General features: G+C 42.6%; 1 protein-coding gene across 1 annotated transcript; it reads right to left on the bottom strand.

Moving 5' to 3' along the window:
* Positions 1–9,176: 9,176 nt before the first annotated feature.
* TPBG (trophoblast glycoprotein) lies at positions 9,177–12,135 on the bottom strand. Its single transcript, XM_074946860.1, has 2 exons — positions 12,019–12,135; positions 9,177–11,589 (listed from the first exon to the last, which is right to left on the bottom strand). Exon 2 carries the CDS (start codon positions 11,336–11,338, stop codon positions 10,172–10,174), a length of 1,167 nt encoding a protein of 388 aa, XP_074802961.1. The 5' UTR covers positions 11,339–11,589; positions 12,019–12,135; the 3' UTR covers positions 9,177–10,171.
* Between the last annotated feature and the right edge of the window lie 10,053 nt (positions 12,136–22,188).

The following is a 22,188-nucleotide window of genomic DNA, read 5'->3' as shown; positions in this document are numbered from 1 at the left end:
TTAGCGGTACTGATATCATCTAGTCTAACTGGTCTCCTACACGTTTGTTGTTGTTTTTTTTTTAAAAGGTCAAGTCAGTTCATGCTACTTCATCTCATTCATCAAATTCTGTTGTGTTAGATATACAGGTATTTGTGATCATAAAAATGACAAACTACAAAGCTCTGAAGAGCTTTATTCAGGACAACAGTAACCCCTACTGGATTGTGACTGTCTCCCTGGAAACCTACGCTGTAAAAGTATCTTGTACCACTTTGTGGAAAAGGCCTAGTCTGCATAACTATTATGCAGAGCCTATGTTTGCAGTAAATTTCTGTCATTTGCTGGACTAAACTAGAAACCCTGCAGAATTTACATTCAAGCTTCCTGAAAGACACATGTTCCTTCTAAATTCTAATTTAGAGCAGTGATGTAACAGTTATATTTACAGATACGTTATGAAATCAGGCTTATGTAAGCTAGTTTACCTCACAGTTAACATTAAACTTTATCCTCAAGTTATTTTCTTGAAGTATACAAATATGAATGCACTCACACAAAAGTAACACTAACAAAATAATAATAAAATAATTGGACATGCCCCCAGATGAGTACAAGTGCTCTGCAGATAGTTCAAGTGTATTGGTTCTGTAGACGTGGAAGGAGTTAGGGAAATGAAAAAATCAAAACACACTCTAGAAGTGACAACCACAAACTATTAAGTAGCCATTTTACTTAAAAGCAAAGTGCAAAAAATTACAAAAACCAGACCTCTTCACTCCTTGCAGTTAAATAAAAAAGTATTTCAATATCATTCAATAGCAATCCATTTTTATCCCAATGCTTTCTACATGTGTTCTGGTACCTTACTGTTCGTCTTTGCCAGGTGTATTTTTCAGTAGTTATGTTTTCCTCTGGGCTCTAGTTTGCAAAATCCCATCTTTCCTTTTCTCAGTAGGTAATAAATTATACATACTACAGACACTGTAATCTTTACGTAGTGTTCCATTTATCAATAGACAAATTCCTGCTCTCCTTAATAGTACAAAGATTAGATTGACTTTGGAGAACCAGTGTGATTTCCTAGTAGTCCTATATTAAAACTCCCACTCTCCACATGCTCTGTTTGACCCTCTTCCTTGTTCACTTGAGACACAGTACTTCTTCACACTTGATTCATTTAATTGAGGCATTTAACCAAGTCTGATCTTTAGGTAAATTTGAATACCACTTCTGCAGTCATAGTGAGAATTCCGGGTACCAGCTCTGCTGGGGGAAGGAAACCTATGTTTCCCAGATTGCTCTTTCAGACCAAAATACACTCTCTTACACTATCAGAGCTTTGGATCAGAGTCCCTCTGTCCTACCTAAGAAATTTTTATGGTATCCTGGAAAACTGAGAATATAAAGTGCACGCAGGAAAGAGAAATGCTGCATAGAAAATCCCCACTGAAGTCTGAAGGAATATTCAACCTTGTGAATTCATTTGCTTAAAAAGCAACCAATTTTATTTTGTACGTGGCTGCTTTCATACAAACTGTATCCTTGATCGCTTAATAGCGTAAAGATGGAGAGAAAGGAGAGGGAGAAAATATTTAAAATATAGATGGTGAGTGAGTGAGGCAAGAGATGTAGGAGGCTGTTGCATATGCCAGAAGTTACAGAGAAGGCTCTTGATGGAAGTAGCAAGATTCTGGGAATGGACAAAGGCAGGCTGTACTAAGTGAGCAGAGGGAACAAGAAAGGGAGTAGAGAGAACTAAGAATCTCAAAGCACTACACAAACTAAAACTTTCAGTATCTCTGTGAGGTACCTACTGTTCACCAGCTCTCTCACATAGAGGCACAGAGGTACAATGAACTTGATCTTCAGAGATGTTGGCCAAAATTTATGATTAGAATTGCTCAAGTTTTGGATGCCCAACTTAAGACAATTTCCAGAGGCCTGATTTTCAGCACTTTTCAAAAGTCAGGCCCCTTAAAGGTGTCAAGCTGAGCACCCAGAATCATTAGTCATTTTTTAAAACATTGGTTATTTAAGCACCAGCAGCTTCCACTGAGAGTGATGGGGGGGGGGGGGAGGTGGAATGTAAGGGTTTAAATTCCAATTTTTTTTAATTGGATTTAAAAAAAAAATCTCTTTGATAGAAAATCTCTTTGAAAGAAAATAAATCTCTTTGCAAGAAAATCTTTGAATTTAATACACAATGTATTTAGGCCTAAATTATACCTTTAAAAATTCAAATAAAAATAAATATGCTGAATCCAAGAGCATTTATCAAAAATGTAATTTAAAGGCTGCTTTCTACATAAAGAAAGAATCTGGGGAAAAACAGCTAAGTTTTGAGGTCAAGCTTTCCAAATATGGCACAATAGGTCAGCCTAAGTAATTTAAGAGAGTGTGTCATCTTCATCAGGATTTAGGGGAGTAGGACCTTAAGTGCCAGTCATTTTCACTTAACCATATTTGAAAACTTTCCCAGGCTGACCTGAAAGAATAATTTAATTCACTATAGTTAATTCCCCTGTTTTAATAAATCATTTAATTGTGAATGTAAACCATGTTTTGATGAGATGTTTATATATCTAAACATTTAAGTTTGATCTGTTTAAATTGTATATGTTGCAGTGTTTAAATTTCAGTTACCATCCTAATGCAGCTTAACACAAATCATGAAAAAAGATGCTTTTTTCTAGTAAATAAGCAACATCATTCACTATTTTCTAACCTACTAAAAATGTATAGCTAATAAGAATGTGAAACTATTAAGCTATATAATTGCTTAAATAAATATAGTTATAGTGTAGCAAAAAGATGTACCACATCTCATGTAAAGGCTCTATTTAATTGTAAATCAACATGATTTAATGGTTATAGCAACCTAGGAGAATGCATCTTTCTTTAGAAAATAGCTCAAGTACAAATGAAAAAGTTGATTAAAAATCTCTGATTTAAATGGAGGTTTTCCACTTGGTGATTTAAAGCCAATTCACCCTGTTATAAGTGTTCCGCACTCATGAAAAGTCTAGCCCATAAGTGATGTGCCCAAGGTCACATACTGGTTAAGCAGAAGAGACAGGCTGTCACTTCAACTATTCCTGAGGGCATTCTTTACCAAAGAATTAAAATGTTGTGCACTATATTTTAAAATTCTGCAAATTTTATTTGTCAGATAAATGTGGAGGCTCCAGCGTGGCATTGATTTGAGCGCAGGCCACTGGCTGCACAGAAGTGGGAGATCACTGTGCAGCTCCCCCTGGGACACGGACTCAGCAGTGAGGCTGCACCCAACCCTGACACACCACAAGGACCAGGCCTGCCCTAGAAACACCCCAGGGCCCTGCTCCTCTCTGCCAGGTGGACCAGGTGTGGACAGGCAGGCTCAGCAAGACAGGATCCAAGCGTGGAGGGGCTGAGTGCGGGTTGAGAGGGTTCTGTATGGGGCAGTTTGGGTGCAAGCAGCTCAGTGGAAGATCCAGGAGCAGGCGAGGATCTGGATGTACAGGGGCTTGTTGGAGGGTTCTGGATGCAACGGTAATGGGACTTTGCAGGGGGGGGTCCATGTGAAGGTACTTGGGGCTCAGCGGGGGAGGTTCTGGGTGGGGAGGGGAACAGAACTCAGAAGGGTGGTGTGGGAGGCTCAGTGGGTGGGTCTAGATGCTGGGGGAGTGGGCCTCAGTGGGGTGGGGATCCAGGTGCAGCTGGTTGGAGTGGTGAGGCTTGGTAGGAGGGTCTGGGTATGAGGGAGTCTGGATGCATGGGAAGCAGCTCCCTGCACAGAGATCCCTCCACCTGAGGAGCAATGGGTGCAGGAAGCACGGGGGGAAGGGGGGAGAGTTTGTAGAGCTTCCTACAGCCAGGGGGAGAAATTTGGGGTGGGTCTGACATGGCCCCAGATGCCATGCATGGGAAGAGGAAGTCCTGTCTCCCCAGCCCAACCGGGACTAGCAGCTGAACCCAGTGCAGAGTAGGAGCCACCAGCCAGATCTTCCCCAGTCCCACTCCCTACCGCACAGTGATTTACCTCTGTCAGCTGCCCTGGGCACCCGAAACATACTGCTGGGGAGGGTCTCATGACCGCTCTTGTGGCTTCCCTTTGCTTTCCCATCAGAAAGTCATTTTTCTGCAGGGAAATAAAGAAATTGGCCGGGGACATAAATTCTGCAAATGCGCAGTGGCACAGAATATCCCTAGGGGTAAATAACTCTCTCTCCGTTGATTAACCAATATAATGGATCCCACAAACTCTTTTGACCATTAATATTTTACTTTTAATGGTGTCAACAATGCATTTTTGTTTAGATGCTTAAAAGCAAAAGTATCTCCCTATATTTAACTCATGAACAAACCTATTGGCTTCAATGGGACTTCTCTAGTACATAAAGTTCAACATACACAAGTGTTTGAATGTTTTTAGACTGTAAAACTCCAATATGTAGACAACCCTAATATGTTTACATTTAAGCATCTTTTTGTGCTGAGTTAACACTAAGAATGCAACAAAACAAAGAAAGGAAGTTTGCTCTAAGACTGACCATGCATTCTGGTTTATTCTTGTGCCAATGTATTTTAACAAAGAACACAACAGTACTGTAATGACCTCAATCCTCTGCAATATCAATGTCTCAGAAGATGAAACAGCAACCTTCACTTTTATTTCCACTTTGTCACAATCTAAAATGTTCCCAGAAAATAGGGATTTTTAAAATGAGATTTATTCCCAAGGGAAAAGGTGTTTTTTGGTTGTTGTTTTAAGTGATTGAGCCTGCAACCTCTGTGTAGGCAGAACTCTTGGGAATTTCTTTAATAATTTCCCCATAGTAAGAGAATTGACACTGTCACCATAATTTCTATATATTTCATTATATGTAAATATATATATTTGCAGACCGTAAAATACAGATTTTTTATCTAACCATTAAAAACCTGAAAATCCATCATTAATAGTGTTAAAATCAATATGTAACTTGGAAACTACTGCACATATTAATCTTAAAGCAGAAAGCTATTACATTACATTCAAAACCACAAGAATAATTAGGCCACAATCCCTTAAATCACTTGTCAAATTTACTTGCTTAAAAAAAAGTCATGCAGTTTGCACATAAATGGCTTATCAGTACTAGTTAATGAAAATTGGTACCACATCCATAATCTCTACTATAAAGAAAAATTAAATTTTTATTTAAAACCACAATCCAGCATTGCCTATAAAATTTAAAGTAGATAAATCTAGAGAGAGCACACAACATTTATAAGTAATCTGACAGCAAAACCAACATGTCTTTGTTCAACAATCATTCTTAATTATAAAACATAGCTTCAATTTGCACATGCCCTGAATCTAAAAATTTTACAAGTCTCTTCCATGCATAAGACTTCTAGAATAATCAGACTAACTTTCTAAATCTTTCACCACACTATTAAAATATCATGACTAGTTTGTTCAGATGTTAGATGTTTTCTCATGCATAATTTTAGAGAACTCAAACTCGAGACACATTTCCCTAACATGCCATAAAACTGAGCTCTGCAAAAGAGGAAAATGCTGTCCAATGAATGCTTTGGGAAAAAATGTAAATAATTACTATTTTTAAAGAGTTACAATATAAATACATCTATTAAAATAACCTTTATCTTAATCGTTCCCCATTTTTATTATTCTGATTTATATCAATGTCCAAATTTAACTGAATTCAAAGGGAGTCTCCACTGATTTAATAGGAACTGTAGTAGGCCTAGAACATAATTTTCAGCAGTCTTAAAGATTGCAAGTTTGTTGATTTGCTAATTTAAAAGAACTTGCACTTAAAAGAGCACTGAAAGCCCATTTGGGCAGAAAACATGTAAATCTGTTTGTAAACTATCACATATGTTTGCTGCTATATACATCTATATTTCATTTTGCCACACCAAAAAGTCACAGGTGAAACACCTGAATTAAGAATGTTATAAGAACCTAGCTCTACTTGCTTTACATAAAAACCTCGCTGCCGTAGATAGTTAGAAATAAGATGCGTGTAGACCCATAAAGACAGTCCACAATAAGAAAGCCCATGGGTCTCCGACAGTGTAAGAACACTATCTGACAGCGATCAATAATTGTATCTATCAGCTGTGTTGGGATTATCATTGCTGACAAATTTAAAACTGATATCATCAAGGTCTCTTTTAAAAATTTATCTTTTTAACCCTCCCCCCCCCATCACAGTATACAAATTAATTTGGAAGCTTGGAATTTAAATGTTTTCTTACCAAATGTTATTTTCCTTCATCACATGTTCAGAGTTATTGTACGGTTGCTCATGAACACTCAGCTGCTGCAGAGATAAAAAAAAGTGTGTGTCAAGTTTTCGTCCTGTCAATTTTGACCAGGGCCCTTTTAGTATCAAAACTTATGAGCAAATGACAACGGTGAATCTCAAAATGCAGTTGTACTCAGACTGATTTTCTATTTGTGGAACCTTTCATTATATATACCTACAAGTGGATTTCTGGGGAATGAGAAAAGAGAAACCGTGTACTTACTCACAGTATGGATCTATAATGAATCCTCATTGAAAACACCTGTTAGTTATAAAATTAGAGCTTTAGCTCGAAGTTTTGTTGCACTGAGAATGTTACTACCATGTGTATATAGAACTTCAATGGCAGCTTTCGCCAGTACTGTATATTGGTTTGGACTGATGGCTTCACCTATCTGTTAGGAGGGCATTATTAGCCATGCTTAAAAGTTAAACTACTCAACAAGAAAAGATTTAAAAACAGGTGTTTAAAAATTCTGATTACTTTTGGAGTAATCTAGCAGTCATGCGCTGTTTTGCTGAACATATGAAATGTTTAGCTACCTAACAGCTGACTGGGCCTAGGAAGATTTGGGGAATTTTCTATCCCTGAATGGACAATGACAACTTATCCAAACTACACTTCTTATTTATGAGAAGCATACTAAAATTCTTCTAACTCCCAGCTTCACTTTGCTTCCCCCTCTTAAAGAAGATTAAACTTGTTATAATTAGATTACTTTTAGGACAGCGATAGACCCTTTAATCAAATACTATTTAGCCTTTTTGATTCTTGGCTACTCATCCTTGTTGAAGCTTACCCCCTGCTTTAGGCCATATCCTCTTTCCTATGAAACCTCAATGACAACCAGCCCATTTGGAACTTTCAGCTGTTGCTTATATAAAAAAAAAGTTGAAAACATTTAATACTGTGTACTTTTTATTAAAGTCTGAAGGAATAAAATAGCCCTCCCACCAATTAAACTGCTTTGGAAGTAGTAATTAGGTGAAATTTAAGGAGTCAAAGCACGATAAGCAGTGGGAAAGAGTAAGCTTTAGAAAACCCTGCAATCCCAAAGCATTTGCAACGTACACGTTTAAAAATTCAGAAGCACTTTTATAACTCTTATACTTGTCTTCTGTGTACTATAACTATTTCTTATAGGAAAGGAAGACAAGCGCCAACCACGGATTTTATAAAAAAAGATTTTAAAGATCAAATGCATTTTATAGTCTCTACAAAAATACCAAAGCATTTATTATTGGTCAAACATTTTAGGTGTGTATCAAAACAACACAACAGTGTCAGTCTAATGGTCATACACTAATAAATCTACTTGAAAGTAAATGGAAGAACTTTTTTAAAGCAGGTGTCACCAATTCTCTCAACAATTCTTCTACAGTGACTTTATCATACAAAAATACTGATAATCATTGAGTCTAATATATGTTGGTACAATTGAGACACTTTTCCACTACTCAAACACTGACTTGCTGAATTTTTTAGTTACAGATTATGTGACTAAGATAGTCAATTAGCTATCCTTAATAAGCCATGTATGATAGACTGATATTTTACTGTACACGCCTCCAGGAAACTGCTTGGCTGGTATATATTTCAAATTATTATTAAACATTATATATAGCTGTAGTACCTACAGGCCAATGATATTGAGGCCCCATTGTTCTAGGCACTATACAAACATATGGAAGAGGACACTCTCTCAAATAACCAGTACAATATAGCTTGTCACGTAACTATTTTGCATTTACTAAGTAACCATGAGTTTTAAGGAATTTTTTTGTAGTTGCACAGTAAGTTATTCAGACACTAATCACACTATTATAATACTTGTAACTGACTTTTGGAAAGGCATTGGAGTTTTTGGTTTTTTAATCTGTAAACTGAATCTAGTTGGCTGTGATCCTTCATCATTAGAGTAGGAGAAGCTATCATAGGTCATTAGTTTTAAAAAATATTTATCAAAATTGTGTGTTCTTCCCTTTGCCTTATTCTCAAAATTATGTATACTGTACATTTAAAACAAATATCAGCATTCATGAATGTTGCTGATTTCAAGCTATAGAAGTTAGTCTTAAAACAAATTAGTTACTCTAAGAATACCACAAGCTGCAGGGATAAAAATCAATTGCATTTAAACAGTGAAAACTGTCAAACTAAGTTTATATATTTTTACACAATATCTTAGTTTAAGAGCTTCTTTATGTACATAAAAATGCTTATGAAAGGCATATAGCTACTAAAATTTTCATTAAAAGCAAAAATACTCTATATACCAGACCAACTTTATATTACATTATGCTAAGTATTGTTTAAGAATGTTGGATAAAATAATTGACATGCTCAGCCAAAAAGCAGAAATATTAAATTAAGTCTTAAAAGTTCAAAGTGACTCTGTCCCCTTTCATTTAGAATCTGTTTACAAAAGAAATCTCCTTAGGTTATCTGTTGTTACCCTTTTGATATGTGCCATCAAAATTAAATAGGCAATATGATAAAGTCCTTCCTTACATATTTTGCATAAATATTTAATCAAAGTGTCACTCACAGGCAAATGTCAAGCACAAACATGTATAGAATTATTATTAAAGATCACCTGTTAGTAGTTTTAAGAAGCTGTAAAATTAGGTCAGATCTCAAAACATGATGCACAGTGTAGATTACTGCAGTATTGCCCAAGGATTGCAAGTTTCAAATAATAAACATTAAGTTTCATGTGCCAAACTCTGCCTTCAGGATTTGTCAACATTTAATTTACTATGGAAAATCTATTTTGCAATTAAAAGCAATAGTTTAGATGTGATTTTTCTGAAGCTTTAAGCACACATCATCACACTTGATTTTTAAGTGAGGTGTACACTTTCATGTAATTTTTGTTTATAATCTTGCAGTATTTTAGTGATAAGGGAGAACCTAGCATTAGCCTCTGTTCTTTTGTTTGCTAAGTTTTTTTACTAAAGGAAATTGGTTTTCCCTGTGGAATCTATATATTCTTATATGGTGTTTCACAAGTTGTCATGTGAATACTTATAACCAGACTCTAAACTGGACCCTGTTCTATAAAAACAGAATGTTTTCCATGCATTAATATAGTACAACTACTTCCATGCATTTATTTCAGAGTTTTATCATTAAACAACAAATTTCAGCACAACAGTAATTCTTTGTAAGAACATTTATTGAATTATTTAACAGTTCAAACTGAGTTTATATGCAGTTTATATTAAAAAAGCATTCTATTTTCACTTAAACTGCCATCAAAAAGAACTTTACAAAAGAGTAAGAGGTTTATTGAGGTTGTAAGTTTTCCCTAACATGTAAAACTACAAAGTATTTGTGCATGCTCACTATTTTAGTTGCTTCTTTTCACAGAGTTGTTAGGAGCTTTTTAAATCTGCAGGTATTTCTTCTCAGGATACCTAAGAACAAAACTGTAATTAATGAATAAAGCTTCTTTCCCAAAAAAATTGAGGCAGCTTTTGTTGGATCGTATCTCTACTGGTAAATTTTATATGCTCTTGCGGTTTGGGAACATCAAAGAGGATCTTTTTTCATTTTAGATCTTGAAAAATGTTTCAAATAACTATTGAGAGCAAGTTCCAAAGAAAAACAGGGGCGGGGAGGGGAGGGAATAGCAGCATGTTTCTTATGTACAGCCCAACACCATGCAAAATTGCTCAATGTTTCAGGGTAACAGAAAATAGTCATTATCTTTACATTACATAGAGGCATATTCCCCACGTGGCACAAATAAATCTGTTGTTTCTCTGGGAGAGGGGAAGTGAGCATGGGGGTAAAGCTTAAGTCTACATTTCATGCATAATGACAGGTTTCAGTAGCAGCCGTGCATAGCTACTGTGCCTTGCCCTGCTTCCATAATGTATCTTCATACATCAGAACTAGAGCTGAGGTTTGTTAACCTGGGGTCTGCGTTCATCTCGTATCTGTAGTGATATCCCTCCATGTGATCCCTACATGCATCTCTGATATTGTACATCCACTTTTTGATTCCTTTTCGGTTCAAATACAAAACCAGGAGAAAAATGGCTCCAATGAGAGCCAGCACTATCCCTAAGAAGACATAGGACGTTTGCAATTGGGACTGGATGTCTACAGGCACAGAACAGTCCAGGTCTGAGCTGTTGGTCTTCACTAGGGGTTTGTCCCGCATCTTGTCAGGATAAGAGCACTTCAAGGCCTCTTTCCCTTCCACCTGGTCGCTCTCCCTGAGCCAGCTCACCAAGTGCTCGAGGCAGCAGTCGCAGACCCAGGTGTTGTGGCCCAGGCTGATCCGGCGGAGCGCGGGCAGGCTGTGGAGCTGGGAGATGGTGGCGTTCCTCAGGCACTTCAGGGAGTTGTGGCTGAGGTCAAGGCTCTGGAGCTGGGCCAGGCTGAGGAAGGCCACGGCCTGCAAGCTCATCAGGGAGTTGTTCCGCAGGTCCAGGTGCTGCAGGCTGGGCAGGCAGGAGAACATGCCCGCAGGCAGGGAGATCAGCCTGTTGTCTGCCAGCTCTAGGCGGCTCAAGTTGCCCAGCACCCCCCAGCCCAGCAGCTCGGCCAGGGCGGGCACCACGCTCTGGCTGTGGAGGGAGTTGCTGAGGTTCAGCTCCTCCAGGGGGCTGCTGGCGTTGCCGAAGGCCTCGGGACTCAGCTTGGCCAGGGCGTTGCCGCTCAGGTCCAGCTGCCTTAGGCTGGGCAGGCTGGCGAAGGCGCCCGCCTCCACCTGCTGCAGGTGGCTGCCGCTCAGGTTGAGGAGGCTGAGCTGCGGCAGGGGGGGCGAAAGGAAGGCGCCGGGCGGGAGGCTGGCGAGCCGGTTGCCCGTGAGGAAGAGGAGCCGCGCGTAGGGCGGCAGGTCCCGGGGCACCGCCGTCAGGTTCCTGTTCACGCACTTCACCGTCCGGGCCGCCTCGGAGCACTCGCAGGGCGCGGGGCAGGAGCCGGGCTGCTGAGCCGAGCCCCAGCCCAGCAGCACCTGCAGCAGCAGCCCCAGCGCCGCCCGCCTCTCCGCGCCCGGGGAAGGGGCCGCCGCGCCCCGCCGAGCGCGCCCCGCCATCCTCGCGCCCCTGTCCGGCTCGCCCGCGCCGGGATCCGGACGCTGCTGCCCGCCGCGGGAGCCTGGACAGAAACTCTCCGCTCGGGGTCCTTTCCGCTGCCGCCGGGGGTGCAGGAGGGGAGCAAGGCAGCGCCCTCCCGTCGGCTGAGGTGCCGCAGCCGCGGGGCCCGGGGCGCCTCGCAGGTAGCCACTCGCTCCCCTTCTTCGGCGCGGAGCGGGGGGGAGGGGCGTCCCCTCACCCCCAGCGAGACCTGCAAGGAGCAAAGAGACGGATAAAGCGGCAGCACTTCGCCGGACCTGCGGAGCGCCCCTCCCCCGCGAAGGCAAGAAAAGGAGACTCCCCCCGCGCCCCAGCCTCACTCGTGTCCCCCACCCCGCGCAGGGCAGGGCAGCCCTCCGGGGTCGCTCCTTACCCGGCACAGCCCGGCTTCCCCAGCACCGGGCTGGAGACCCCTGGCTCCGCTGTCCTCTCCCAGGGAAGCTCCCCGCGCCGGGGTAAACCAGAATCCCCATCGGAACCAGCGCCCCGCCCGGCCCATCGCGCGGCTCCTCCGGGCTGCCCCAGTCCAGAGGCGGCTGCGATACCCCCCCAGCCAAAGCCGCCGCAAGAGAGACCCGACTCCACTCGCGAAGTTGTGCCGAGGCGCGGCACCCCGCGCCGCCGCCGCCTCCAGCCTCACCTCCCGGCTGGGCGCCGAGCGAGCCCCGTGCAAACTCCGCAGCAACCGAGGGCGAGGAAGTGGCCGGGCTCCCCCGCCTCGGCGGCCACCACTTCCTCCGCGGTCCCGCCCCCGCGCAGCGCCTCGCCCAGCCCCGCTGCCGTCACACACCAACCGCGACTAGGGGAGGGGCTGGGACATGCCCCTGCGAACACCGGCTCCGCGTTCCGGGAATATCCCCTGGCAGCCCGGCGCCATGGAGCCCCCGAGGGAGGTCCCCGCTTCCCCAGCTTGGTGCTGCTTCCCCACGTTTACCTTGGAGCTGAGCGGAGCCACGTGGGGCGCTCCCCCGTCCGGCCAGGGAGGAACTGACCGGATCCCTGCAGAGCAGGCGGAGCAGGGCAGCCCCAGCAGACAGAATTGTGACTGATGTTGAAGACAAGCGAACCTCCCCGGCCCTGCTCTCACGCTCCTACTGACGATCAAACGTCCCCCTACTAAAGCTTCTAGTCCGATGAAGGGTGTGTAAGTGAGGTTTTGGTTTCAAGATGGTCGAGGCGGGCTGACAGCGGGGTCTGGTTGACAGCGGAGTGTAGGGAAAAAATAAACTATCCTCACTGCCCCCCACAACGTGAGAGGACGGCTGGAGAACCAAAGAAGGGCTGTTGCAACAAAGACTAGTACTAGGGTTGTGTGTGACTCAGTTAAGGGATCTGGTTGTTGCCTGTTGGTCCCAGGCTATTAGAGAGACAAGGTGAGTGAGGTACTATCTTTTATTGGACCGATGTAAGATAATACCTCGCTCACCTTGTCTCTCGGTGGGATAACAGGTGGCATTGTTGGAGGCTTCATCAGGGTGTTCAAAGAGGGACGAGCAGCCAGCCTAGTTACCAAGGAGTTGTCAGTCTTCCCTTCCAGGTGTGAAACTGATCAGAGCACAACCTCACCCGTACCTGTTTCACATTTGGGGACAATGTATACCTTCAAATCAGCCGCACTGCTATGGGTACCCGGATGACCCCACAGTATGCCAAGCTTTTTATGGTTGACTTAGAACAATGCTTCCTCAGCTCTCGTCCCCTAATGCCCCTACTCTACTTGCGCTACATGGATGACGTCCTCATCATCTGGACCCATGAAAAAGAAGCCCTTGAGGAATTCCACCATGATTTCAACAAATTCCATCCCACCATCAACCTCAGCCTGGACCAGTTCGCACAAGAGATCCACTTCTTGGACAGTACGGTGCTAATAAGCGATGGTCACATAAACACCACCCTATTGACCTACTGACCGCTATTCCTACCTACATGCCTCCAGCGTTCACCCAGACCACACCACACGATCCATTGTCTACAGCCAAACTCTACGATACAACCACATTTGCCAAGTTACCTACTACAGGACAGGCCCAACAAAGAAAATAACAGAACGCCACTAGCCATCAGCTTCAGCCCCCAACTAAAACCTCTCCAGTGCATCATCAAGGATCTACAACCTATCCTGAAGGATGAGCAATCACTCTCACAGATCTTGGGAGACAGGCCAGTCCTTGCTCACAGACACTCCCCCAACCTGAAGCAAATACTCACCAGCAACCACACAACAAACACACTAACCCAGGAACCTATCCTTGCAACAAAGCCCGTTGCCAACTGTGTCCACATATCTATTCAGGGGACACCATCATAGGGCCTAATGACATCAGCCACACTATCACAGGCTCGTTCACCTGCGCATCTACCAATGTGCTATGCCATCATGTGCCAGCAATGCCCCTCTGCCATGTACATTGGCCAAACTGGACAGTCTCTATGTAAAAGAATAAATGGACACAAATCAGACGTCAAGACTTATAACATTCAAAAACCAGTCGGAGAACACTTCAATCTCTTTGGTCACTCGATTACAGACCTAAAAGTGGCAATTCTTCAACAAAAAAATTTCAAAAACAGACTCCAACGAGAGACTGCTGAATTGGAATTAATTTGCAAATTGGATACAATGAACTTAGGCTTGAATAGAGACTGGGAGTGGATGGGTCATTACACAAAGTAAAACTGTTTCCCCTTGTTTATTCCCCCCCACCGCCCGTTCTTGTCAACTGCTGGAAATGGCCCACCTTGATTATCACTACAAAAGTCCGTCCCCCCCACCTCCTGCTGGTAATAGCTCACCTTTCCTGATCACTCTTGTTACAGTCTGTATGGTAACACCCATTGTTTCATGTTCTCTGTGTATATAAAATCTCCCCACTATATTTTCCACTGTATGCATCCAATGAAGTGAGCTGTAGCTCACGAAAGCTTATGTTCTAATAAATTTGTTAGTCTCTAAGGTGCCACAAGTCCTCCTTTTCTTTTTACACAACTTTCAGTGCAGTAATGCTTGGGGACAAAAAGTGAGTGTATTTGTCAAGACCTGAGAAATAGCTACTGTGCTCTGGAGCCGGCCCACCTTTGCAGAGAACAGGTGATTAGGGCACACTTAAGGAGATTGGGGTTCATCATTTTTGTTAATGAAGATTTTGCACTTAAATTTAGGCTGATATTTTTTTCTAAAATATCTATTCCCATACCAACTGATTTCTAGGACAGGTGGCTTTGGGGAACATTCTGCTGATTATTTATAAACTTATGTTTGATTAAAATGAACAAAATTGAAGCTCAAACGTGATTGAAATATCAGGTTTCAGAGTAGCAGCCATGTTAGTCTGTACAGTGCCAGCTCTAGGCACCAGCAAACTAAGCACATGCTTGGGGTGGCACTTTTCCAGGGGCAGCACTCTGGCCCCCCTTTTTTTTTGAGCTTCGGGGGCACTGCTTCAGCAGCACTCCGGCTTTTTTTTGTTGTTTTTTTTGGCGCTTGGGGCAGCAAAAAACCTAGAGCCGGCCCTGAGTCTGTATCCGCAAAAAGAACAGGAGGACTTGTGGCACCTTAGAGACTAACAAATTTATTTGAGCATAAGTACTTTTGATTGAAATATCAGTGACTTTTAGATCTAATGTAATGTAACTTCATGCTCAAGAGAATTATAAACTAAAAATCTCAAAAGAATACATTGTATATTTAAATTTGCTAGTGAGAATGGGATAGAAGTACTTTTTCCTTGGTCTGTCCTTCTGTGACTGCTGTGTAAAAGGTAGTATCAATCAAATTGCAAACTGTGATAATATGGAGACAGTCACTTTATGTAGGCAGATAACAATATCTGTGCTTGGGGTGGTGCCTGGGGAATATAGAGGCAGTTTTATGGGAGTAAAAATGGTTCAAACTAGCAGCAATTTTTTTGTCCTTACGAAAGCGTTATGAATGCAGCCACCAAAACACAAATCACTTCAAAAAAATTTGTAATGCAATATAAAACAAACTGAAAAGTAAAAAATACAGAAACAAAAAAGAATGGAGAAGGGTTTTGTTCTAAAAGATACATAATCTAGTTGATTTAGCTTCTGGCTCTTGAAATATTTATGTTGTGTTAATGAAAACAGAGTGCAGGGAATTATTTACTCGGTTTCCTGTCAACCACTTGAATGACAACTTATGTGGCAAGGAGAGAGAAAAACTACTTACGGAATTTAAAAAGTTTTCTAAAGTTCTATCCTTTAAGTCAGTATGTTTTACTGTGATCTCCATAAAGCCAGTAGATACACAGACATGACCCCAGGATTGACACTGGCCAAAGCTAACCCAGGATAGGTGATTATTACTCCTGCAAATTTGACAAATTACAAGTTTTAGAATAACAATGTTGTGAACAAGAGTACTATACAAGGTTTATTAGGACTTGCTCCTCATTTTATTTCCTACCTCATCCCTTGTCCAAAAAAGTAAGCATGTGATTAGACAGTTGAACTTCAGTGTGGTTGAGAAGAGATTTCCTGCATTTCAGGTCATTTATAGAAACATAGAAATGTAGGGTGGCTGGAAGGGATCTTGAGAGGCCATGTAGTCTAGTTATGGGGAGTCCACAACCTTCCTTGGTAACCTATTCCAGGACTTAACTGTCCTTACAGGTATAAAGCTTTTCCTAATATCTAGCCAAAATCTTGCTTGTTGCAGGTTAAGCCAACTTTTTCTTGTCCTAGCTTGTGTGGATATGGAGAACAACTGATCACCATCCTCTTTATAACAGTCCTTCCAATATTTGAAGCTTGTTACCAGGTCACCCCTTAGTCTTTATTTCATAAGGCTAAACATGTCCAGTTTTTTTAACCTTTCCTTATAGGTTACATTTTATAATTTTTGTTGTTCTCCTCTGGATTCTCTGCAGGTTGTCCACGTTTCTTAAGACCTCCAGCTGAGGACTCACCAGTGCTGAGTGGGGCACGACAACTACCTCCTTTGTCTTTATACAACGCTCCTATTAAAACATTGTTAGCCTGCAAACTGCATCACATTGTTGACTTATATACAGTTTGTGACCCACTATAACCCCTAGACCAGGGGTTGCAAATTCCTGGCCCGCGGGCTATCTGTGGCCCACGAACCTCCCAATGTGGCCCACGGGGCTCCAGCCATTTTGGGGCCGGGTCTCTCCCTTGGCCCCACCTGCTGCCCCCGGGGCGCTCCCCCCGCCCAAGGCGATTTACAGTGGCCCGGGGCCCTGACAGTGCAGTGGAGCTGAGCGGTGTCTGCCTGCTCACTCCACGTATCTGCCGGCCCCTCCCTGGGGCGGGGCAGGGCTGTGTCTCCGCATGCTGCTCCTGCCCCGAGCACCCCTGAGGCCAATGGGAAGTTGTGGGGGCGGTGCCTGAGGGCAGCAGTGCACAGAGGCCCCCCGGCCTGCCCTGCCTTGAAGCCCCATGTAAGCGCTGCACCCCCACCCCCTCCCCACCTATCCCCTCCCAGAGCCTGCACCTCCATCCCCTCCCCACATACCACCTTCCACCCCCAAACTTCCTCCCAGAGCCTGCACCCCTCCCCCCTCCTAGAGCGTGCAACCCCACCCCCTCCTTCTGCATCCGCATCCCAAGTCCTTGCATCATGGGATTCCCTGCCTCTTGTCTCTTTCTGCTTCCATTGTTCTGCAGTGGTTAAGTAATGGAATGATTCATTGGGTAAGGATTAAACACTGTGTAAGGGTAGCAGAATCTGGCTATCAGATAGGAAGTATTAATCAGAGAGTTATTAAGGAAAGGAAATGTGAAATAGCGGATACTGATGATGTGAATAGACCGGAGGAATGGAATCAGCTCCTGAAGACTGGAAAGCTGTTATCAAGGTACCTACTTTTAAACATTGTGACAAGGTGTAGCTAAGGGTTGGAGAGCAGCTGGATCTGGCCAGCTGTGATTTTTCCTGGCAATAGGGAGCTCTCAGCTGTCATGGCTGAAATGCCTGTCTCCTGTGCCATGCCCTGTCCTGGATTCAGTGTAGTGAGTGGGGACGATGCCTGATTGGAGCACAGCATGATCCAACTAGCTGGTGTGTGGTTCCTTTGGGATTGTTGAAAGCTGCCATAATTTAAAGCAGTATCCAGGCGTCTACAGGGAGCAGTTTTACTGTGAGAATCAAGGAGTCTCAGCAGGCTCCCAGTTGGCTCCCCTTCCCTGTAGAAACTTAGTGCAGCACTGAATTTGGGCCCTGTTCCCTCATATTTCAAACGATAGTCCCACTCAAAGCACAGCTATTCATTCTAGTGTAATTTCAAGGTCTCTGGACCTCATTTAATGCGAAGAAGCTGACTCTGCCCTGGTTTCATAATGGCTAACTTGGCTAAGAACCAAGTTCTGCAGAAATACAGGGCCTCAACATCTGAAGCATAGAGGACTAGACTGTGAACTTTGTGATTTGAATGATTTGAAAAGGGTGGCATACAAAAGACTGAACAGATTGTAAGGAATTGAAAACATATGAGGCATGATTCTCCACTGTCTTGCACCTTGTGTAGTTATTTACACTTTTGCAATGTGGATGTAAAACTTGTAAAAGTTTACAAGGAGTACACAAGTGAATCTCGATTACTGTCTAGCAAATTTTATTTCAACACCAAGTAAAATAGTGCACATTCCTAAGAGAAGAAAAATTATGTTTTACAGCCACAAATATAAAGGAGTACACAAGTTTACAAGGAGTAAGACACTGGAGAGTAAGGCCTCTCTTCCTTTTCATGTATGATCAGTGATCCACTGTTAACCACTGTGAACCTCCATATTACACTTTCATGTTATACCTGCTGTTCATTCACTGAACACCCCTCCTCTCCTTCACTTCTGCTTTTCTTCCCTTCTCCTCTCATCTCTCCATCAGTTCTTTCTGTTTTTCTTGGGAGCTGCAGCTCCTCTTCTTTGGACTGATTGCATACTTGTAAATGTATCTAAACCTTTATAATCTGGGGGAGGAAGGAAAGCCTGTGTGATTCTTCAGAGGGCTGCACAAGAAGAGTCATATTGTCACAGAGCAGGGAGGCGATAATTCCTCTTCTGTGCAGTACCAGGGAGGCTGCACCTAAAATATTGCATTCCATTCTGGCACTCCAGTACCAGCAAGTCTCCAAAGGTGACAAGATAATTCAGAAAAGAGCAATAAAAATGATTAGGGGCTGGTGGGATTGACTTATGAGGAACAATATAAAAGAATTTTAAATATGTATAGCTTGTCCAGACAAAGACTAAGGGGGATATCAAAAGGTCTATAAACACTTGGAAGAGGGTAAACACTAAGGAGGAAGATGAATTGTCTAGCGTGATTTGAGAGGAATAAGTAGGCGTAATGGGAACAAATGAAGCAAATTAAAATTCAGACTCGATACCAAGAAATGAGCTTGCTTAGACTGTGGAACTGCCTAATGGGCACACTCGAGCAGTGGAGTTTTAAACAAACTTCTTTACCTAATTCAGGAAAGTACTTCAGAATTCATATTCCATTCTCTGTAATAAAAGTTGATTAACTAAACCTGTGAGAAGGCAAATATAATATATCACAGTGTTTCTGCCATGTAATTTGTTTAGCGAGAGATTCTCAAAGGCACAAATGGCGTTCTGATGGGGTGCATAGACCGCACACTGTGACAGCCAGGAAAGAATTAATAGATGGACCAATTACTGCTCCAGCTGAGACTAAGGATAGGTCCACAAGGGGATAAAAAACCTGATGCTGCCCCAAGTCAACTGGCTTAGACTTGTGGGAGTTGGGCTGTGGGGCTGAAAAACTGCAGTGTAGATATTTGAGCTTGGGCTGGAGCCCAAGCTCTGGGACGACCCTGCAAGGGTGGATGGTCCCAGAGCTTGGGCTCCAGCCCAAGCCCAAATGTCTATACAACAATTTTTAGCCCAGAGCCTGAGCTCCTGTGAGCCTGGTCCAGCTGCAGCCATGCCGCAGATCTTTTATTGCTGTGTAGACATACCCTAAGCAGCCAATTAACAGCACTGGCATAAAAGCTGCAGCTCAGTTAGAGAAGGGCTGTTGCTAGAGAGGCTGAGAGTGGTGTTGAGAAAGTACCTTAGTAGCTTGTTGGCAAGAAGCTGCGGAGGGAGAACTCCAGGGTGGGAGAGTGGAGTCCACAGCCCTGTGAGAGATGTGGACAAAGAGGGAAAAGGTGGGAGCCGTCCAAGAAGTGCCCAGGGGATTGTAAGGCGCAGTCATTAGCTGCCTAACACAGGGTTCCTGGTCTGGAACCTAGAGGAGAAGCTAGGCTTGGGTTCCCCTAGACCTCACCCAGCAAGAAGGGGAATACAAATCTCTGGATTAAAAGAGGTAGAGACTTATAAGTCCCTGATAGGGCTGAAGGCCTGGCATAAGGACCATTAAACTTTGGATTTTTCTGTTACCCTGGAAGAAGACTGAACCAGAAGGTGAGCTGGCCAGAGGGCTACACCACGGAAGCTGCAGACTGCTGTGGCATCAGATGACAGACAACAGGCAGTGCTAGAGCAGAAGAACCTCTGAAACGCTGTGTCTACAAGGTGGCAGTCTGGCCGTGAGTTCACCCTGTGACAGGTGCTTAGCTCCTTTCATACCTGCCATCTGTGCCTTTGAGACTCCCCCTGAACTGGGAGGTGTAATTGCCTTTTATCATATAAGGAATTTTAAATACAATTCCAGCATTGCACTGTGCCCAGGATACTTCAATCATGGAAGATTCAACATATTTTCTGGGAGTAATAGAATGTGCAAACTACAATACAGGAGAGTCTTAAAAATCTGGGACTAACTAAAGGCAGCATAGAAGGAATTAATGTGTGAAGGAACTGCTCAGGAAATACAGTTTCTGAGCACTTGTCCTTTAAATGGTTTCTCTTTTCCTAATCTATCCACGTCAAGAATCACTAAGTCAAGTCCTCAGCAATTGTGTGTAAAGGAAGAAGCTATTCTACCTCTGTTTGCCTAATATAATTAGTATCTAAATGTTCAATTTTTATTCTTTCTGCCCTGATTTGATCTTTTAAAAATGTGATTACTACAGAGGATTAAAACAATAATGATCCTTGGGTATTTAATTATTACCCAGCCACTGACATAAAAATCCTGGTTTTAATTAACTATATAGGTCTTTTTATAGTATTGCATGCACTTTTCATAAGCGTTCTGTTATAATTATTAGTTTAAAGTCTTAGATTCCATTCCATACACTACCAGAGTTCTGATTTACTAACTATTCTGAATGAATATAAATCGGAAAAGACGAGTGCCAGAGCATTTGTTAACAGTACTTCAAAGTTATGAATAGTTTCAGTGGAAAAATTCCTCCCGCCCCTCCAAAAAGAGGTTTAAATCAGATTTTGTTGTGGGAAAATATTGCTTTTGATTTAAAAAACATTATTTTTAATGGGAAACTATAAACTAAGTCAGAATTATAGAGCTTCATTTTTTCTTTTGTCGCTCTAACTTTTTCAAAGTGGGACAGATTTTGAAAAGTCAGAATAGAATAAAAGAGAGAGGAAAAAGTGGGGGAGGGGAAGTCCCTAGACATCATTCACTCTCTTGTGCTCTGTGGAGGTCGGGGTGTAGGTGGAAGGAAAAGGAAGAGAAAGAAGAAATAAAGACCAAAATCTAGAATTTTTCAGTTTTCAAAAACAACTCAAAATAAAAATGTCAGTTAAAATAAAACATCTAAAGTGAATTGTTTTGAAATTTTCCCACAAACAGTTGAAACATTTTGAAAGAACCTTTTTTTTAATTTGAAAATTTTCTCCAAAAAAAGTTGTTCGGTCAGCTCTAGTTATGAAATGCTCTCTGAATAATAACTGTTCTACCCAACTCCATAGTGATGTTTAACAGGTTAAAAGTTTATTAAATTTCTTAAACTTTAATAAGAAGTCAAATGAAAGAGGGTTTTTTTTTAAATAGTTTCTTAGCATTCTTCTTAGCATGAAGAATGTTCTTTCATTGCAGTACTGCATTGTTGGGTACTGTTGAATAAACTCTTGGGTGTGAACCTGCTACAAACGTTAGCTTAAAAAGATCATGGGTGTGACAGGTTCCCCCGGGGTGCCACTTGGAACTGGGGTACCACTGAGCCCGCCTGACCCACCAGCCTGGGCTCCCTCTCTCTGCATTGCTGTTCAGCCTGCCAACCCTTCCCCCATGCTTCAGATTGCACTATACCAGCACACATACAGGTAGGGACACACCCACCTGCAGCTACACACACAGATACTGAGATCAGCTCTGCATGGGAAGGAACAGCACATCCCAGTTCCTAAGACGCACTCCCCTCTGGAGCATAAACCCAAAATTATACTGTCTTGCGCTGCACAAGGAACTGTACAGTGCAAGCTCATGAAATTCACCCCCTCCCTCAATGTGGAGGAATATATGCAACAGCTTTCTGCCTCCTGGTTATGATTTCCACACACTGGTTTTAGACAAAACAAAAACAAGTTTATTAACTACAAAAGATAGATTTTAAGTGATTATAAGGGATAGCAAACAGATCAAAGCAGATTACCTAGCAAATAAAACAAAATGCAATTTAAGCTTAATATACTAAAGAAATTGGACATAAGTAGCAAATTCTTACCCTAAATGTTGTTGTAGGCAGTTTGCAGAGATTCTTGAGGGCAAGCTATACTTGCTTGCAGCTTAAAACTCTAGGTATTCCTTTCACAGGTTAGAAAACCTTCTAGCCTGGGTTCAGCCCTTCTCCCCTAGTTCAGTCTTTTGTTTCTCAGATGTTTCCAGCAGTCTTCTTTCTTGGGCGGGGAGTCAATGAAGAATCAACCACGATGATGTCACTCCCTGCCTTAA

The sequence above is a fragment of the Natator depressus genome, chromosome 3, assembly GCF_965152275.1.
Source record: "Natator depressus isolate rNatDep1 chromosome 3, rNatDep2.hap1, whole genome shotgun sequence".
NCBI lineage: Eukaryota > Metazoa > Chordata > Testudines > Cheloniidae > Natator > Natator depressus.
The sequence above is the reverse complement of the archived record's forward strand: the minus strand, read 5'-3'. Positions and strand labels throughout refer to the sequence as shown.